Genomic DNA, 16,422 nt, shown 5'->3' on the forward strand with positions numbered 1-16,422 from the left:
TTAGGCGTTTATAGGGTCTGATCAGATTAGAATTAGGTCAATTAGGCTTAGTTTAAGTCTGATTAGGGTGCTAAAAGTCTAATCAGGGGTTGGTAAGTCATTAGCGGTGGCTTAGGTTTGATGATTAGGACTTTTAGGTGATTGACTAGGACTTAGGGTCATCTAATCAGGGGTTGGTCGACTAGGGTTGGCTTAGGTCTGATTAGGGTTGTGTGATGGTCTAGTCGGGACTTTTGGTTGTCTAACTAGGGCTGTTAGGATCTAGGTAGCACTTGGGTAGGTCTGATTAGGACTTTGTGAGGGGCCGGGTAGACTCGGGATCGTAGGATTGGTTAGGACTGTGTTGGGGGCCATGTAGACTCGGTGTTATAGGTCTGATTAGACGTATTCAGGTCTGGTTAGCCTTAATATAGGTCTGGTTAGACGTAATCAGGTCTTAAGGTAGGCTGTGTTTTCGAGTCTAATAGGTCGGTTAGGCAAAATTATGCCTAGGGTAAGTCCAATCATGTTTGTGCGAGAGTCTAGGAGTTGGTTAGGACTGTGTTGGGGGCCATGTAGACTCGGTGTTATAGGTCTGATTAGACGTATTCAGGTCTGGTTAGCCTTAATATAGGTCTGGTTAGACGTAATCAGGTCTTAAGGTAGGCTGTGTTTTCGAGTCTAATAGGTCGGTTAGGCAAAATTATGCCTAGGGTAAGTCCAATCATGTTTGTGCGAGAGTCTAGGAGGTCGGTTAGGTAGAAATATACCTTGTGTTAAGTCCAATCAGGTCTGGTCTAGAGTGTGTTAGATCCGTTTAGGTAAGATGTACCTAGGGAGATGTCCGGTTAGACTTGGTTTAAGGTCCGCTAGATCGGTTTAGGTTGAGTGCCAAGGTTAAGTCCGGTCAGGTCGTGTTCTCTAGGTCTTGTAGGTCTGATTAGGTAGAGACGTACCTAGGATTAGGACCGATAGACTAGGGTTAGAGCGTGTCAAGCACGGCTAGGTAGAAATATACCTAGGGTAGGTCTTATAGGCTGATTTTAGAGATCATTAGGTCTGTCTAGGTAGAAACATACCTAGGGTTAAGTCCTCTAGGGTTCGGTCTCATCCCTCGTGTCATGTTGCATCACTTCTAGGGTCGGTTAAGTCTCTTCCGGGTAGGGTCGGTTTTAGACTCTTGATATATCATCGTAGGATGATGGAGTTAGATTGTCTAGCTCGGTATACCCCGAAAGGGGGTATGGTGGAAGGACTAGGGGTCCCGGGCAAACCCGAGAAATCGGGTGCAGGAGTAGGCCAAGGACCAGGTGGAGTGAGTGGTTCCGCGGGTAGGTAGGGACACTACAAGAAGGAGTTGTAGGTCCCGGATGACGAGGTAGGGAGAGTCCGAGGTAGAAGGACGTTGACCTCGGAGGAGTAACCGAAGATGCTTCGGTTCTCGGTGGTAGGTCAGGAGGTGAGGTTTCCACATTTAGGTGGAGCTTCCTCGGGTAGGATGCTCAGGAGATGGTGTGAGCTGGGAGGTGTCGGGATTCACCAGGTAGAGTCGGTGTAGGTTGGAGCGCTAGGACACTCCCTCTCGAGGTGGAGCACGTGCACTCACGTGCCTCACTCTCGGTGGAGCATCGTAGGTGACTAGGAAAGTCTTCGCGGGATAAAACCGTGGGACAATTCTAGTTGGCAGATTAGGGTCCGAGGGTAGAAGTCGTATACTCATAGGCGGTGTAGACTCTACGGGGATCCAGGGCTAGGTAGTCTAGCAGGTTCGATAGTATGACTCAGGATTAGTCTCGGGGTAGTCGGGTTAGACTCGGGAGACGGGTAGATGTCGGGGGTTAACTCTCGAGGGTGCACGGGTGAAGTTTAGACTTCATCGGAGAGAGTTATATAGACGGTCTAGAGAGTCATAACTATTCGAGGTGATCGTTAGTCTTCGGAAACGGGAGGTGTCGAGGGACACTCGGACACTCGTTTTGGGTAGACTAGGATTTGCGTGTTTATTTTGTTTATTCACGCTGAGACGTACTTATGGTACGCTCGGTAAGAACTCTCCTAATAACGGTGTTCCAATACGCCTTGGATCATGCCGGGAGGGAGAGTTAAATGGAAGTAAAGGGAAGTGCTAGGGTTCAGATTTGGCGTAGTTTTCTTCGTGTTCTACTTTTGCAGGTTTTGCAGAAGAAGGTGGAGATTTGTAGAGTGTCTTCTACAAAACCTCCGGACGAAGTGGAGGCTCTTGAAGCTTCGGAATGAAAGAGAGGCTTCTGAAGGACGGAGGGGCAAAGTCGTCTTTTGGTTAGGTCAATAATCTGACCTAGGGTTTGCTCATTTTGTAACAGACTTGTATTTTTCGTTCTTTGGGTTTCTCTCTCTTGCGGCGAAGCGACTCTCGCTTCTCCGGCGTTCGGGGCCGCCGTTCGGCGGTTTCCGGCGTGAGTCTATGGCTGTAACCTTAGATCGAACACTTCCTCTTCCCGAGACGTAGGTACCGAGCGTTAGAGCTCGGTACTGAACTCGTATCTCCTGTCTCTTTCGTTTTGGTTCTCCGTTCTTGCACACGAGCGTTTGATCGGAGAGATTACGGTGAGGAACCGGCCGGCCTGAACCACAACAATGGAGGAAAAAAAATAATACGGAATGATTCCATTTAATTATATTAAATATAATGCATTTTTTTTTAAAAAAATCTCTCATAATTAAAAATATTTATCTTAACTCATCAATGTACCAAGGTACGGAATGTTCTTGGCTGACCACTTTTTTTTTTTTTAAAAAAAAAATCTGGAAATGTGAATGAAACTGACATATTGAATTTGTCAGCTTACTTGTAAATTGGGTTAAATTGGCCGGCAACCCTTGGTCCTCCTCCTTATATATTAGGTTACTTATACATCCCTCTTCATTATAAATACCCTTTTCTCAATTCCAGATTTGCCCTTAGATTTTACATCGATCGGCTTTGAAAGGGCTAAAGGTTGATGCTGTGGAGAAAGGCCTGTCCATGTATGTATTCATAGTGTTATTACTGATCAGTTATAATGATCTTAAAGCGATTTTGGTATTAATTGCAGATTCTTTTCGACGAGTTTTAATAACTTGTGGCTCAAGCAAAAGGGAAGCTCAGAGATGGCCGAAAAATCAGAAACTCTTCAGGCTATCAGCAAGGAAAGCATTGATCTGGTATGTACAATATATGTATATGTATATATATGTATATGTATATGTATATGTATTATACGAAACGGGTGTTGGGCTTGTAGGAAAATATGATCAGATACCAAATGTGATTTCTTCTGCAGGAAAATGTACCACTGGAAGAGGTTTTCGACCATCTGAAATGCACCAGAGAGGGTTTGAGCTCCAATGAAGCACAAGAGCGGCTTTCATTGTTTGGTTACAACAAACTCGAGGAGAAAAGGGTTCGGAATCGAATTCCATCTCACATTTTAATGTCCTCCTAGACACGGTTTTTGACATGATCTTCTTTCTGTTCATCACCAGGAAAGTAAGATACTAAAGTTCTTGGGATTCATGTGGAATCCACTGTCATGGGTCATGGAAGCTGCAGCCATCATGGCCATTGCTCTTGCTCATGGCGGAGTAAGTTCATCATCGTTTCTTCTCTTGAACTGTTACTTGAGAAATAAGTTACACGTTGCTGAGTAATGATCAAATCTGTATCAGGGAAAGCCTCCTGATTACCATGACTTTGTGGGGATTGTGATCTTACTTCTGATAAACTCGACGATCAGTTTCATAGAAGAAAACAATGCCGGAAATGCAGCTGCTGCTCTCATGGCTCGGTTGGCTCCTAAAGCAAAGGTTGCTCCTTTTACATCCTGAAATTTCGATACTTGTTCGGTACGGAAAACTGACTCATCATCGTCAGCTCTTTTAGGTCTCACGAGACGGGACATGGGATGAGATAGATGCTGCTGTGTTGGTTCCTGGAGATATAATCAGTATAAAACTAGGAGACATCATTCCTGCAGATGCCCGCCTTCTCGAAGGAGACCCTCTAAAGATTGATCAGGCAAGATCTCTTTCCACAAGTGAGAGATGAGATGTGAACTCAAGAGTTATTACAACTTGGTTCTTGAACTAATCTTGTCTGCATCCAGTCAGCTCTTACAGGAGAATCTCTTCCAGTTACGAAACATCCAGGTGCTTCAGTGTACTCTGGTTCAACCTGCAAGCAAGGTGAAATAGAAGCAGTCGTCATTGCAACTGGCGTTCACACTTTCTTCGGAAAGGCAGCTCATCTTGTGGAGAACACTACCCATGTCGGCCACTTTCAGAAGGTCAGTTCCTCAGTCTGGTCATTTGCAGAAGAGAAAACTTCTAGTTTTCCAAAAAGATGTGCAAACTTAATGATCAAATTACATATTTCTCTTTCACAATGATTGACAGGTCTTGACTGCAATAGGGAACTTCTGTATCTGCTCAATTGCCGCTGGAATGGCGATAGAGATTATCGTCATATACGGTATCCAACAGAGAGGATACCGTGTTGGAATCGATAACCTTCTTGTGTTACTGATCGGCGGGATCCCAATCGCAATGCCTACTGTTCTTTCAGTCACAATGGCAATCGGCGCTCACCGACTGGCTCAGCAGGGTGCCATAACAAAGAGGATGACAGCCATTGAAGAAATGGCGGGAATGGATGTTCTGTGCAGCGATAAAACTGGCACTCTCACACTAAACAAGCTTACTGTGGACAGAACTCTTATCGAGGTCTTCTCCGTTCCCCTTTCTTCTTACATGTAGTTAATGTCAGAATCCAGACAGGTTTGTGTTAAAAGTGTTTATAATGTTCATCCGTTTTTTGCAGGTTTTCAAGAAGGGTGTTGAGAAGGATACAGTTGTGCTCATGGCTGCGAGAGCTTCACGTTTGGAGAACCAAGATGCCATAGATACCGCCATTGTTTCAATGCTGGGAGACCCGAAAGAGGTACTTTAATTGTTCAGAAACAAAAGTGATAGACACATTCAATTCGTTGTGTCTGAAGAATGTCAGATACAATACTGACCTGATGATTCATTTCAGGCACGTGCTGGAATTCAAGAAGTCCATTTCCTTCCATTCAATCCCACTGATAAAAGAACTGCGCTTACATACGTAGATGGGGAAGGCAAGATGCATCGAGTGAGCAAAGGCGCTCCTGAGCAGGTTATACACCTTTCATTGTTTTACCTTCTCTTATGGTCGTTACCTTGAGGTACACGCAACATATTTTCATTTTTCCAGATTTTGGCTTTGGCACACAACAAAGTGGAGATCGAGAAAAGGGTACATATGGTTATCGATAAGTTTGCAGAAAGAGGCCTAAGATCACTTGCAGTTGCCTATCAGGTGACAGACAGACAGATAGATAACTACACTTGCATTAATGGGAAACCTCTCTGATGAATACAGACATAACAGTCTGGTTTCTGTACAGGAAGTACCAGATGGTGATGTTAAAAGCCAAGGTGGTCCTTGGGAATTAGTAGGCCTTCTTCCTCTGTTTGACCCTCCTCGCCATGACAGTGCTCAGACAATCGAGAGAGCTCTTCTGCTTGGAGTCAGTGTTAAAATGATCACAGGTAATGTCTTTTCCTAGCGCCATTTCTTCAACCTTGAATTCGTTTACTCATAGTGGTAATTTACTAAATTCTGGCAGGTGACCAGCTGGCAATTGCCAAGGAAACAGGAAGAAGGCTTGGAATGGGCGCAAACATGTACCCGTCTTCATCTTTGCTCGGCGAAACCCATATCGAAGCAGATTCAGCAATCCCCATTGATGAACTCATTGAAAATGCAGATGGGTTTGCAGGTGTCTTTCCTGGTGAGTAACTTGTTTCTCTGAACTACATTCAATCGCCTTGATCTTAAAGCAATGTTCAGGTAAGGAAAAGATTTCTGATTGTTTCGCCTTTGGTAGAGCACAAGTATGAGATCGTAAGGAGACTCCAAGCCAGGAAGCACATATGTGGAATGACTGGTGACGGAGTGAATGATGCACCGGCTCTGAAGAAAGCTGATATCGGAATCGCTGTGGCGGATTCCACTGACGCTGCCCGCAGTGCTTCTGACATTGTTCTTACAGAACCTGGGCTTAGTGTTATCATCAGTGCTGTCTTGACCAGCCGTGCAATCTTCCAGAGAATGAAAAACTATACGGTAACCCTACTCGATAAATCGTATAAGTATGTCTACAAAAAACTTAGCTTGATCGTTTTCCTTTTCATTTTGCAGATCTATGCTGTTTCTATCACTCGATACTTGTTCGGTACGGAAAACTGACTCATCATCGTCAGCTCTTTTAGGTCTCACGAGACGGGACATGGGATGAGATAGATGCTGCTGTGTTGGTTCCTGGAGATATAATCAGTATAAAACTAGGAGACATCATTCCTGCAGATGCCCGCCTTCTCGAAGGAGACCCTCTAAAGATTGATCAGGCAAGATCTCTTTCCACAAGTGAGAGATGAGATGTGAACTCAAGAGTTATTACAACTTGGTTCTTGAACTAATCTTGTCTGCATCCAGTCAGCTCTTACAGGAGAATCTCTTCCAGTTACGAAACATCCAGGTGCTTCAGTGTACTCTGGTTCAACCTGCAAGCAAGGTGAAATAGAAGCAGTCGTCATTGCAACTGGCGTTCACACTTTCTTCGGAAAGGCAGCTCATCTTGTGGAGAACACTACCCATGTCGGCCACTTTCAGAAGGTCAGTTCCTCAGTCTGGTCATTTGCAGAAGAGAAAACTTCTAGTTTTCCAAAAAGATGTGCAAACTTAATGATCAAATTACATATTTCTCTTTCACAATGATTGACAGGTCTTGACTGCAATAGGGAACTTCTGTATCTGCTCAATTGCCGCTGGAATGGCGATAGAGATTATCGTCATATACGGTATCCAACAGAGAGGATACCGTGTTGGAATCGATAACCTTCTTGTGTTACTGATCGGCGGGATCCCAATCGCAATGCCTACTGTTCTTTCAGTCACAATGGCAATCGGCGCTCACCGACTGGCTCAGCAGGGTGCCATAACAAAGAGGATGACAGCCATTGAAGAAATGGCGGGAATGGATGTTCTGTGCAGCGATAAAACTGGCACTCTCACACTAAACAAGCTTACTGTGGACAGAACTCTTATCGAGGTCTTCTCCGTTCCCCTTTCTTCTTACATGTAGTTAATGTCAGAATCCAGACAGGTTTGTGTTAAAAGTGTTTATAATGTTCATCCGTTTTTTGCAGGTTTTCAAGAAGGGTGTTGAGAAGGATACAGTTGTGCTCATGGCTGCGAGAGCTTCACGTTTGGAGAACCAAGATGCCATAGATACCGCCATTGTTTCAATGCTGGGAGACCCGAAAGAGGTACTTTAATTGTTCAGAAACAAAAGTGATAGACACATTCAATTCGTTGTGTCTGAAGAATGTCAGATACAATACTGACCTGATGATTCATTTCAGGCACGTGCTGGAATTCAAGAAGTCCATTTCCTTCCATTCAATCCCACTGATAAAAGAACTGCGCTTACATACGTAGATGGGGAAGGCAAGATGCATCGAGTGAGCAAAGGCGCTCCTGAGCAGGTTATACACCTTTCATTGTTTTACCTTCTCTTATGGTCGTTACCTTGAGGTACACGCAACATATTTTCATTTTTCCAGATTTTGGCTTTGGCACACAACAAAGTGGAGATCGAGAAAAGGGTACATATGGTTATCGATAAGTTTGCAGAAAGAGGCCTAAGATCACTTGCAGTTGCCTATCAGGTGACAGACAGACAGATAGATAACTACACTTGCATTAATGGGAAACCTCTCTGATGAATACAGACATAACAGTCTGGTTTCTGTACAGGAAGTACCAGATGGTGATGTTAAAAGCCAAGGTGGTCCTTGGGAATTAGTAGGCCTTCTTCCTCTGTTTGACCCTCCTCGCCATGACAGTGCTCAGACAATCGAGAGAGCTCTTCTGCTTGGAGTCAGTGTTAAAATGATCACAGGTAATGTCTTTTCCTAGCGCCATTTCTTCAACCTTGAATTCGTTTACTCATAGTGGTAATTTACTAAATTCTGGCAGGTGACCAGCTGGCAATTGCCAAGGAAACAGGAAGAAGGCTTGGAATGGGCGCAAACATGTACCCGTCTTCATCTTTGCTCGGCGAAACCCATATCGAAGCAGATTCAGCAATCCCCATTGATGAACTCATTGAAAATGCAGATGGGTTTGCAGGTGTCTTTCCTGGTGAGTAACTTGTTTCTCTGAACTACATTCAATCGCCTTGATCTTAAAGCAATGTTCAGGTAAGGAAAAGATTTCTGATTGTTTCGCCTTTGGTAGAGCACAAGTATGAGATCGTAAGGAGACTCCAAGCCAGGAAGCACATATGTGGAATGACTGGTGACGGAGTGAATGATGCACCGGCTCTGAAGAAAGCTGATATCGGAATCGCTGTGGCGGATTCCACTGACGCTGCCCGCAGTGCTTCTGACATTGTTCTTACAGAACCTGGGCTTAGTGTTATCATCAGTGCTGTCTTGACCAGCCGTGCAATCTTCCAACAACTCTGTTTCACTTTGAATCCCACGCGCTAAATCAACTAACTCACACGCGCGTGATTTTCACAGACCCACACGCGCGTGACCATAGTCGCTGGACAGGTGGATCATCATCGATCTAGAATATCTAATTAAACCAGACAAAACCCAGATTCTGTTCTTCAAAAGAAGATAAATCGGTCGCCGACCAGGGACCCTTGTTCCGAGCTGACTTCGCCGGCGACGGTGTCCCGGTTGTGTTACCGGAGATTCCTTATTTGTTTCTTGCTATTTTTTTCACCGAGGAGCCCTAGTTGACAGTTTCTGTTCCAGGAACCAGACAGGTCGAGAGGAGGAGGAGAAGAAGAAGAAGAAGAAGAAGAGAAAGTCATCTTTCTCGGCTGTTCTTATTACAGGAGGATGGCTGGTCTTAATCTATTCGTCGCAGTAGCTGCTACTGTTGCCCTAATTTTCACTTGTCTCCCGCTCGCGTACTCTGTTCCTTTCATTGTATTGCATGGTAGTTCTGCTTCTAATCATCTTCCCCGAATCGATTTTGTGTTGGATGGTCCTGTTGCTTGTGGGAACTATACGATCGTTTCTGTATTTGCTGTGAAACGATGCTTGTCTGTGTTCCTGGATTATGTTTTGTTGGATTATGTTTGGTATTTACCTCGTCTCTATGAAAAATCCCAACGGCCCGAGCTCGATTAAGGTTAAAGTTAATGGATTTTATATTCTAGTAGTAGCTTGCCTGTTTCCTGAAATATTTTCTTACAGATTTTCCTCAAAAGGTTGCTGATTTCCTGGTCTCTGGAAAAGGGTTCTTTTTCTATGTTCTGTAATGATATTCTTACACTTGTGAAGTTCTTCTAATCATGCTTCCCAGGAATCAGTGATAAGTGCAGCAATCGGGGAGTGACTCAGTTTACTGATCTTCTAAGTGAGTGGTCTGGTTCCAAAGGATATTGCTTGTATGCTTCCATTCTCTGCCTTTGTCTGGTGTCTTTGGCTGTTTCTTTCTGTAGCTCATTTTCTTGGGAACTCAGGGAAATTGGAAATGGATCATGGGACTCGTGGACTATGCCCCTTATCGATCAGGTGAAATCTGTGATCTTGTTACATTTTGTTGAAGAAAGAATGTTATGTATTCAGGTTATCTGATTTCTTTTTCTGTTCTTTTGCAGATATCGGTTGCTTGTGAGAAGGTTGGAAAATTCTCGGTATTTGCCGGTAATGTTTCTAGGATGATTCAGGCATTGTATGTAAATTCCATACTAAATGTTGCAGGTGAAGAACATGCCTGAGCTCAGTGAGGGTTACAACATTGTCGGGCTTTCTCAGGTGATATTTAGTTTCATTTGTTTCCATGAGTGTCTCTGTTTGCAAAAAGAAATACTATTACTTTATCTGATCCTTTCCTCGTAGGGTAACATGATTGGTCGAGGCCTTATCGAGTGGTGTGACGGGGGACCTCCGGTAAGTCCATTCCAATTGCAGATCATGTCTTTCTTACCGTAACGTACTTTTGTTTTCGGTAAATTTTTTTCTTCCGACGAACCGTTGGTGGATGGAATTAGGTTAAGAATTTCATATCGGTAGCAGGCCCCCATGCTGGTACAGCCTCGATCCCGTTATGTGGCGTGAGTATTTTCACGCAAAGTTTCTTTCTTTGTTCATTTACCTTCGAGTAGTAATATCGGAAATTGGTATTTTATACGGATACGGCCATCTCTTTTGCAGTCTACGTGGGTTTGCATCATGCTGGACAGTCTGATCAAAACAGAAATCTACAGTGACTACATTCAGGTGCCTTGACTCGTTATCTCTGTCAAGAATCAACATCATTACCTCTGGAAATGGACCGTCAAATCGATATCTTTTACTTAAATTACAGGAACATCTGGCTCCTAGCGGCTTTCTCAAGATCCCGACTGTAAGTTCTTGGTGGAAAACTATGCGACCTTCGAAACCCGGGATTGAATTCTCTCACACACACACACATTTGAATCCTTTCACAGGACATTTCGAGTTACATGGAAGGTTGCAAGTTTCTTCCAAAGCTGAACAATGAACTCCCCGTGAAAAATTCGACATATAAGGAAAGGTTTTCGAGCTTGGACAACCTCGTGCTCATTATGGTCGGTATCAAAGTTTGCTTCTTTATCATTACACAGCCTCCTTCTCTGCCGAGTTTGTTAACGTAAACTTCCAATATTCCGTCAATCAGTTTGACCACGATGCCATTCTGATACCAAAGGAGACTTCATGGTTCGGGTACTATCCCGATGGGTCCTTTCAGACTGTTCTTCCGCCGCAGAAGGTAACCCTTCTAATGCTATTCATCTTCCCCACTAATACAGTTTAAAATGACAGTTGTTGCGTCATTCTGCAGACCAAGCTTTATACCGAGGACTGGATCGGTCTGAGATCGTTGGACGAAGCTGGAAAGGTTAAGTTCGTAAACGTGTCCGGGAATCATCTTCAGATATCGTATAGCGACATGAAGAAGTATATAGTGCCGTATTTGGGCGACAGAGCATCTGGTAAGCCTTTCAAGGCATATGTGAGGAACAAGCAGAGGAAGATTTGGCTGAAGAATGACGAGCTTCGTGAAGGAGAAGACGTTTGAGGAAGGAATTGGGGAAGGATATGTTGCTGTAACAGATTATAGTTGTATTTCCATTTTAATATTGCCACGTCAGATGGCTATCGCGCTATATTCTACTATAAATAATACAGCAGGGGGATTGTCTGGGGGATATCAGAAATATTGGGGAGTGGATTGTGGGGAGAGTTGGGGGCCTCTCATTAATCAAGCCTATCCAAGTTGTGTTTGAGAAATATAAGTGGTATTTTGGAGGGAAAATCTTATCAGCATCATCCTCTGCAAGTGCAGTGTCCGAATCTTTCTCGCGTCAATGGCTCCCGAGAGTTTGGGACTTCTTCACTGATCTGGTTGGTCTAGGAGATGATCAGCTTAGGCTCGTGCCTGAATTCTAATGGGATGCTTGTTACTTGCCTTGCAAGCCACGTAATGAAAGTTACATACTACGTATAAGGTATATGCATTTTGGGATGCCAAAATCAATCAAAACGTTCTGTACTTATGATAAATGTCACAAGAAAAAAAAAACATCAGCCAAACTATTTGTCCAAGAGAGACAAGATCCCTCATTTTTCCACATCATGTTATTACAGAGAATCTCCAAAAACAGAGACCAAAGATATGCCCTAATGTCCCACCAATGAAAACCATCTCCATTTTTATCTGACAAAACCCCTTTCTGTCTAATTGTTTTTCCTTTCGAAAAAAGGAATCACACTTCAGGAAACCGGCGTTTAGGATAGAGTCTTTGAGAGCTTTTTCTGCGACGTAGCCTGGCTCCAATCGCTTGGCTTGGTTCGCTTTCTTCTACATTTGACACAGAAGTAAAAAGACTTCACTGTAATGCCGAGACAACAAACCCTAGAATGATGCCTGAAAAAAGAGAGAAGGTCATTGATCGGCGATTGATCGCTTATTGTCGATTCGGCAAACTGGTACGTTGATGGTTTATTTGCAACAATTTGAGGATCTGTGGGCGCAGGTCTCAAATGTTTCTGAGGAGGTAGTCGAAAGTGCGTTCCGAGGTGGTTTGCAGACGGAGATCCGTGAAATGGTCGAAGTCTTAAAACCTCAGACCTTGGACAAGACAATTGAACTGGCGTTGAGGTTAGAGGGGCGTTCAATTTGTTCAGGAGGCAAATCGCATGGTAAGGAGAATCGTTTTCCTCGATATAATTCGAATTCGAATTCAAATTCGTTTCGCTCTATTTCTTCTGCATTGGGAGGTTCTGTTGAGAAGAAGGGAGAGTCTATCGCCTCGGTGGTAGACAGTTCCAATAAGGCTGTGACAGGAGATCGACGTCTGCCGTTCAGGAAACTTTCGGATCCTGAGGTGGAGGATCGTCGTAGAAAGGGATTATGTTTTAGATGTGATGAGCGATACTTTGTTGGTCATCGATGTAAGCAAAAGGAGCTGCAGGTTCTGATGGTGACAGAAGATACGGACGTTGACGGTGAATTTCAGGAATGTTTTGAGGAATTATCACCGGTAGTGGGGGATTTTGCAGCTCTGACTCTGCATTCGATGGTGGGATTAACATCACCGAAAACGATGAAGGTGAGGGGATGGATTGGGAATCAGTCGGTGGTGGTGCTAATAGATAGCGGCGCTTCTCATAATTTCTTATCTAAGGAATTATTGGGAGTGTTACCTATCAAATTGGCTGGTACGGTGGGATATGGAGTTTGTTTGGGTAATGGTTTGACAGTACAAAGTGCGGGTATATGTTGTGGGTTGGAGTTGACATTTCCAGAATACTCTTTGGTATCAGATTTTATACCATTGGAATTGGGCGGAGCTGATGTGATTTTGGGAATTCAATGGTTACAAACTTTGGGCAAAGTTCAATTTGATTTTGCCAAGCTCGAAATGAAATTTTCCGTTGATGATAAAATGATCAGGTTGGTGGGAGATCCGAATTTACATCAATCTCTAGTGGCTTTTAAGACTCTTCTCAAAACAATACGAGAAGGAGATCAAGGATTTTTGGTGGGATTTGGTTCTGTGGAAGTGGGGATTGTTGAGGAGAAATCACTACCAGAGGGATTGCAAGGGTTGTTGGATTCTTTTCGAGGAGTGTTTCGGGAACCAGAGGGTCTTCCTCCAATAAGGGGCCATGGGCATGGTATCCTCTTACAACAGAATACTAGTCCCATCAGTGTTCGTCCATATAGGTATCCTCACGCGCACAAAGAGGAAATTGAAAAGTTGGTTCGGAGCATGTTAAAGGCTGGCATCATTCAACCAAGCCAAAGTCCGTATTCGAGTCCGGTGCTGTTGGTAAAAAAAAAGGATGGAAGTTGGCGTTTTTGCGTTGACTATCGAGCTTTGAATCGGGCGACGATATCGGACAAATTCCCTATTCCAGTCATTGATCAGTTGTTAGATGAATTGAATGGAGCGGCAGTGTTTTCGAAACTGGACTTGCGAGCGGGATATCACCAAATTCGTATGAAGGAGGCAGATATTCCTAAGACTGCGTTTCGTACGCATGACGGTCACTACGAATTTCTTGTGATGCCGTTTGGATTAACCAATGCCCCGGCGACTTTTCAAGCTCTCATGAACGATGTTTTCCGTCCATTCTTAAGGCGCTTCGTCCTTGTTTTCTTTGATGATATTCTGGTGTACAGCTCTTCGATGTCGGATCATCTGGAACATTTAGCTGCGGTCTTGCATGTAATGCAGCAGCATCAACTATATGCTAACCAAAAGAAATGTTTGTTTGGTAAGAATCACGTTGAGTATTTGGGACATGTGATTTCGGAAGAGGGCGTCGCTACTGACCCCAGTAAGACAGTGGCGGTGAAAAATTGGCCAACTCCGAGGAATGTTAAGGAGTTACGGGGATTTCTCGGGTTGACAGGATATTATCGAAGATTTGTACGACATTACGGTTCGATTGCGAAGCCTTTGACAGATTTATTAAAGAAAGATGCTTTTGTTTGGTCAGAATCTGCTGAGATTGCTTTCGCAGAGTTGAAGAAGGCGATGATTTCAGCTCCGGTGTTGGCCCTTCCAAATTTCAATGATCACTTTGTGTTAGAGGCGGATGCTTCGGGATTTGGAATAGGTGCTGTGTTGATGCAGCATCAGCGTCCTATTGCTTTTTACAGTCATGGCCTATCTGATCGGGAAAAATTGAAGCCGATTTATGAGCGAGAGCTTATGGCGATTGTGTTGGCAGTACAACGGTGGCGACATTACTTGTTGGGTCAGAAGTTTCTGGTTTGTACTGACCAGCGTAGTCTGAAGTTCTTACTCGAACAGCGGGAAGTCAATATGGAATACCAAAAATGGTTATCCAAATTAATGGGGTATGACTTTGACATTGTATACAAGAAAGGCTCAGACAACAAGGTGGCAGATGGGTTGTCTCGGATGCCTTCTTTGGCAGCAGTTTCTGCTCATATGTTTGCTTTAACGGTTCCACATATAATACAATTGGAGGAGATTCGAAGAGAGATTGAGGTTGATGATGTTTTTGGCCCTGTGCTACAAAAATTGTTGGCTGGCCAAGAGGTAGTTGGTGCTTTTACACTGCGAGAAGGCACGTTGCTATACCGAGATCGTGTGGTTCTTTCCAAGACATCACGATTGATTCCTCTATTGTTACATGAGCTTCATGATGGGAAATTGGGTGGACACTCTGGTTTTCTTCGCACTTTGAAGCGGATTCAGGCGATTGTGTATTGGCCTGGGATGAAATCGGAGATCCAACATTACGTGGCTCGTTGTCCTGTTTGTCAAGTGCACAAATACTCCACGTTGGCTCCTGCTGGGTTATTGCAACCTTTACCTGTTCCTCAGCAGGTTTGGGAAGATATTTCTTTAGATTTCATTGAGGGGTTGCCGAAATCTTCAGGTTGCAATGTGATTCTGGTTGTTGTCGATCGGTTGAGCAAATATGCGCATTTTTTAGCGCTTCGCCATCCTTTTTCAGCTTTAGAGGTGGCTCGGGCATTTGTGAAAGATATTGTCAGGTTGCATGGGTTCCCTAAATCGATCGTTTCGGATCGAGATCGTATATTCTTAAGTCACTTTTGGTCGGAAACGTTTCGGTTGGCGGGGACGAAATTGAGGTACAGTACTGCATTTCACCCTCAAAGCGATGGACAAACGGAGGTTGTGAATCGGTGTTTGGAGACGTATTTACGCTGTTATGTGAGTGATCATCCTCGACAGTGGCTTAAGTTTTTGGATTGGGCTGAATTTTGGTATAATACCACTTTTCACTCTTCTTTGCAAACGACGCCATTTAAGGTGGTGTATGGGAGGGATCCACCTACTTTGGTTCGCTTTGTGGAGGGGTCTACGGTGAATTTCGAACTGGAGTCTGCTTTACGAGAGAGAGATGCGATGTTGGAGAGCATTAAACTGAATTTACATAAAGCACAGCAGAGGATGAAGCTTTATGCGGATAATTCTCGTAGAGATGTTAAGTTTCAAGTGGGTGACAGGGTTTATTTGAAGCTCCGACCTTATCGGCAAAGGTCGGTGATGACTCGAACATTTCAGAAACTTGCTGCTCGTTTTTTTGGGCCGTTTGAAGTGGTCGCTGCTGTGGGTTCGGTCGCGTATAAGCTCGCACTTCCTTCTTCTGCTCGAATTCACCCTGTTTTTCATGTTTCCCAATTGAAGAAGGCGGTCGGTACTGATTTACGTCCTCAGGCCCTTCCACAAAATCTGACGGCAGATTTGGAGTTGCATGTCGAACCAAGTTCTGTGGTCGACAGTCGTTATAATGTGCATGGGTGTTTGGAGGTGTTGATTCGGTGGAACACTTTGCCAGCACATGAGGCTACGTGGGAATTGGCTACTGATTTTGTTCAGCAATTTCCAAATTTTCAGCTTGAGGACAAGCTGAAACTTTTGGAAGGGGGTATTGGTAAGCCTTTCAAGGCATATGTGAGGAACAAGCAGAGGAAGATTTGGCTGAAGAATGACGAGCTTCGTGAAGGAGAAGACGTTTGAGGAAGGAATTGGGGAAGGATCTGTTGCTGTAACAGATTATAGTTGTATTTTCATTTTAATATTGCCACGTCAGATGGCTATAGCGCTATATTCTACTATAAATAATACAGCAGGGGGATTGTCTGGGGGATATCAGAAATATTGGGGAGTGGATTGTGGGGAGAGTTGGGGGCCTCTCATTAATCAAGCCTATCCAAGTTGTGTTTGAGAAATATAAGTGGTATTTTGGAGGGAAAATCTTATCAGCATCATCCTCTGCAAGTGCAGTGTCCGAATCTTTCTCGCGTCAATGGCTCCCGAGAGTTTGGGACTTCTTCAC

At 44.0% G+C, this 16,422-nt stretch overlaps 2 protein-coding genes across 2 annotated transcripts; both read left to right on the plus strand.

Moving 5' to 3' along the window:
- Positions 1-2,931: 2,931 nt before the first annotated feature.
- Positions 2,932-8,577, plus strand: LOC104817598 (ATPase 7, plasma membrane-type). Its single transcript, XM_010546848.1, has 24 exons — positions 2,932-2,985; positions 3,054-3,162; positions 3,282-3,401; positions 3,484-3,582; positions 3,667-3,804; positions 3,881-4,015; positions 4,104-4,283; positions 4,393-4,719; positions 4,817-4,936; positions 5,033-5,155; positions 5,234-5,338; positions 5,427-5,571; positions 5,649-5,813; positions 5,910-6,148; positions 6,224-6,257; positions 6,305-6,429; positions 6,518-6,697; positions 6,807-7,133; positions 7,231-7,350; positions 7,447-7,569; positions 7,648-7,752; positions 7,841-7,985; positions 8,063-8,227; positions 8,324-8,577. The coding sequence occupies exons 2-24, from the start codon at positions 3,109-3,111 to the stop codon at positions 8,575-8,577; spliced, it is 3,528 nt and encodes a 1,175-aa protein (XP_010545150.1). The 5' UTR covers positions 2,932-2,985; positions 3,054-3,108.
- A 119-nt stretch (positions 8,578-8,696) lies between these two features.
- Positions 8,697-16,348, plus strand: LOC104817193 (palmitoyl-protein thioesterase 1-like). The gene is made up of 13 exons (XM_010546275.1): positions 8,697-9,040; positions 9,410-9,494; positions 9,570-9,621; positions 9,708-9,728; positions 9,811-9,864; positions 9,949-9,999; positions 10,101-10,163; positions 10,264-10,329; positions 10,418-10,456; positions 10,542-10,661; positions 10,751-10,843; positions 10,916-11,080; positions 16,032-16,348. The coding sequence occupies exons 1-13, from the start codon at positions 8,941-8,943 to the stop codon at positions 16,101-16,103; spliced, it is 981 nt and encodes a 326-aa protein (XP_010544577.1). The 5' UTR covers positions 8,697-8,940; the 3' UTR covers positions 16,104-16,348.
- The last annotated feature ends 74 nt before the right edge of the window (positions 16,349-16,422 follow it).

The sequence above is a fragment of the Tarenaya hassleriana genome, unplaced genomic scaffold, assembly GCF_000463585.1.
Source record: "Tarenaya hassleriana unplaced genomic scaffold, ASM46358v1 Cleome27, whole genome shotgun sequence".
NCBI classification, from domain to species: domain Eukaryota; kingdom Viridiplantae; phylum Streptophyta; class Magnoliopsida; order Brassicales; family Cleomaceae; genus Tarenaya; species Tarenaya hassleriana.

Coding starts and splice junctions, on each gene's coding strand:
- LOC104817193 (XM_010546275.1), top strand. CDS start 8,941: ATGGCTGGTCTTAATCTATTCGTCGCAGTAGCTGCTACTGTTGCCCTA. Junction 10,000..10,100: donor GGTGTGACGGGGGACCTCCG/GTAAGTCCATTC, acceptor GGATGGAATTAG/GTTAAGAATTTCATATCGGT. Junction 10,457..10,541: donor GCTTTCTCAAGATCCCGACT/GTAAGTTCTTGG, acceptor ATCCTTTCACAG/GACATTTCGAGTTACATGGA.
- LOC104817598 (XM_010546848.1), top strand. CDS start 3,109: ATGGCCGAAAAATCAGAAACTCTTCAGGCTATCAGCAAGGAAAGCATT. Junction 4,284..4,392: donor ATGTCGGCCACTTTCAGAAG/GTCAGTTCCTCA, acceptor AATGATTGACAG/GTCTTGACTGCAATAGGGAA. Junction 7,570..7,647: donor GCAAAGGCGCTCCTGAGCAG/GTTATACACCTT, acceptor TCATTTTTCCAG/ATTTTGGCTTTGGCACACAA.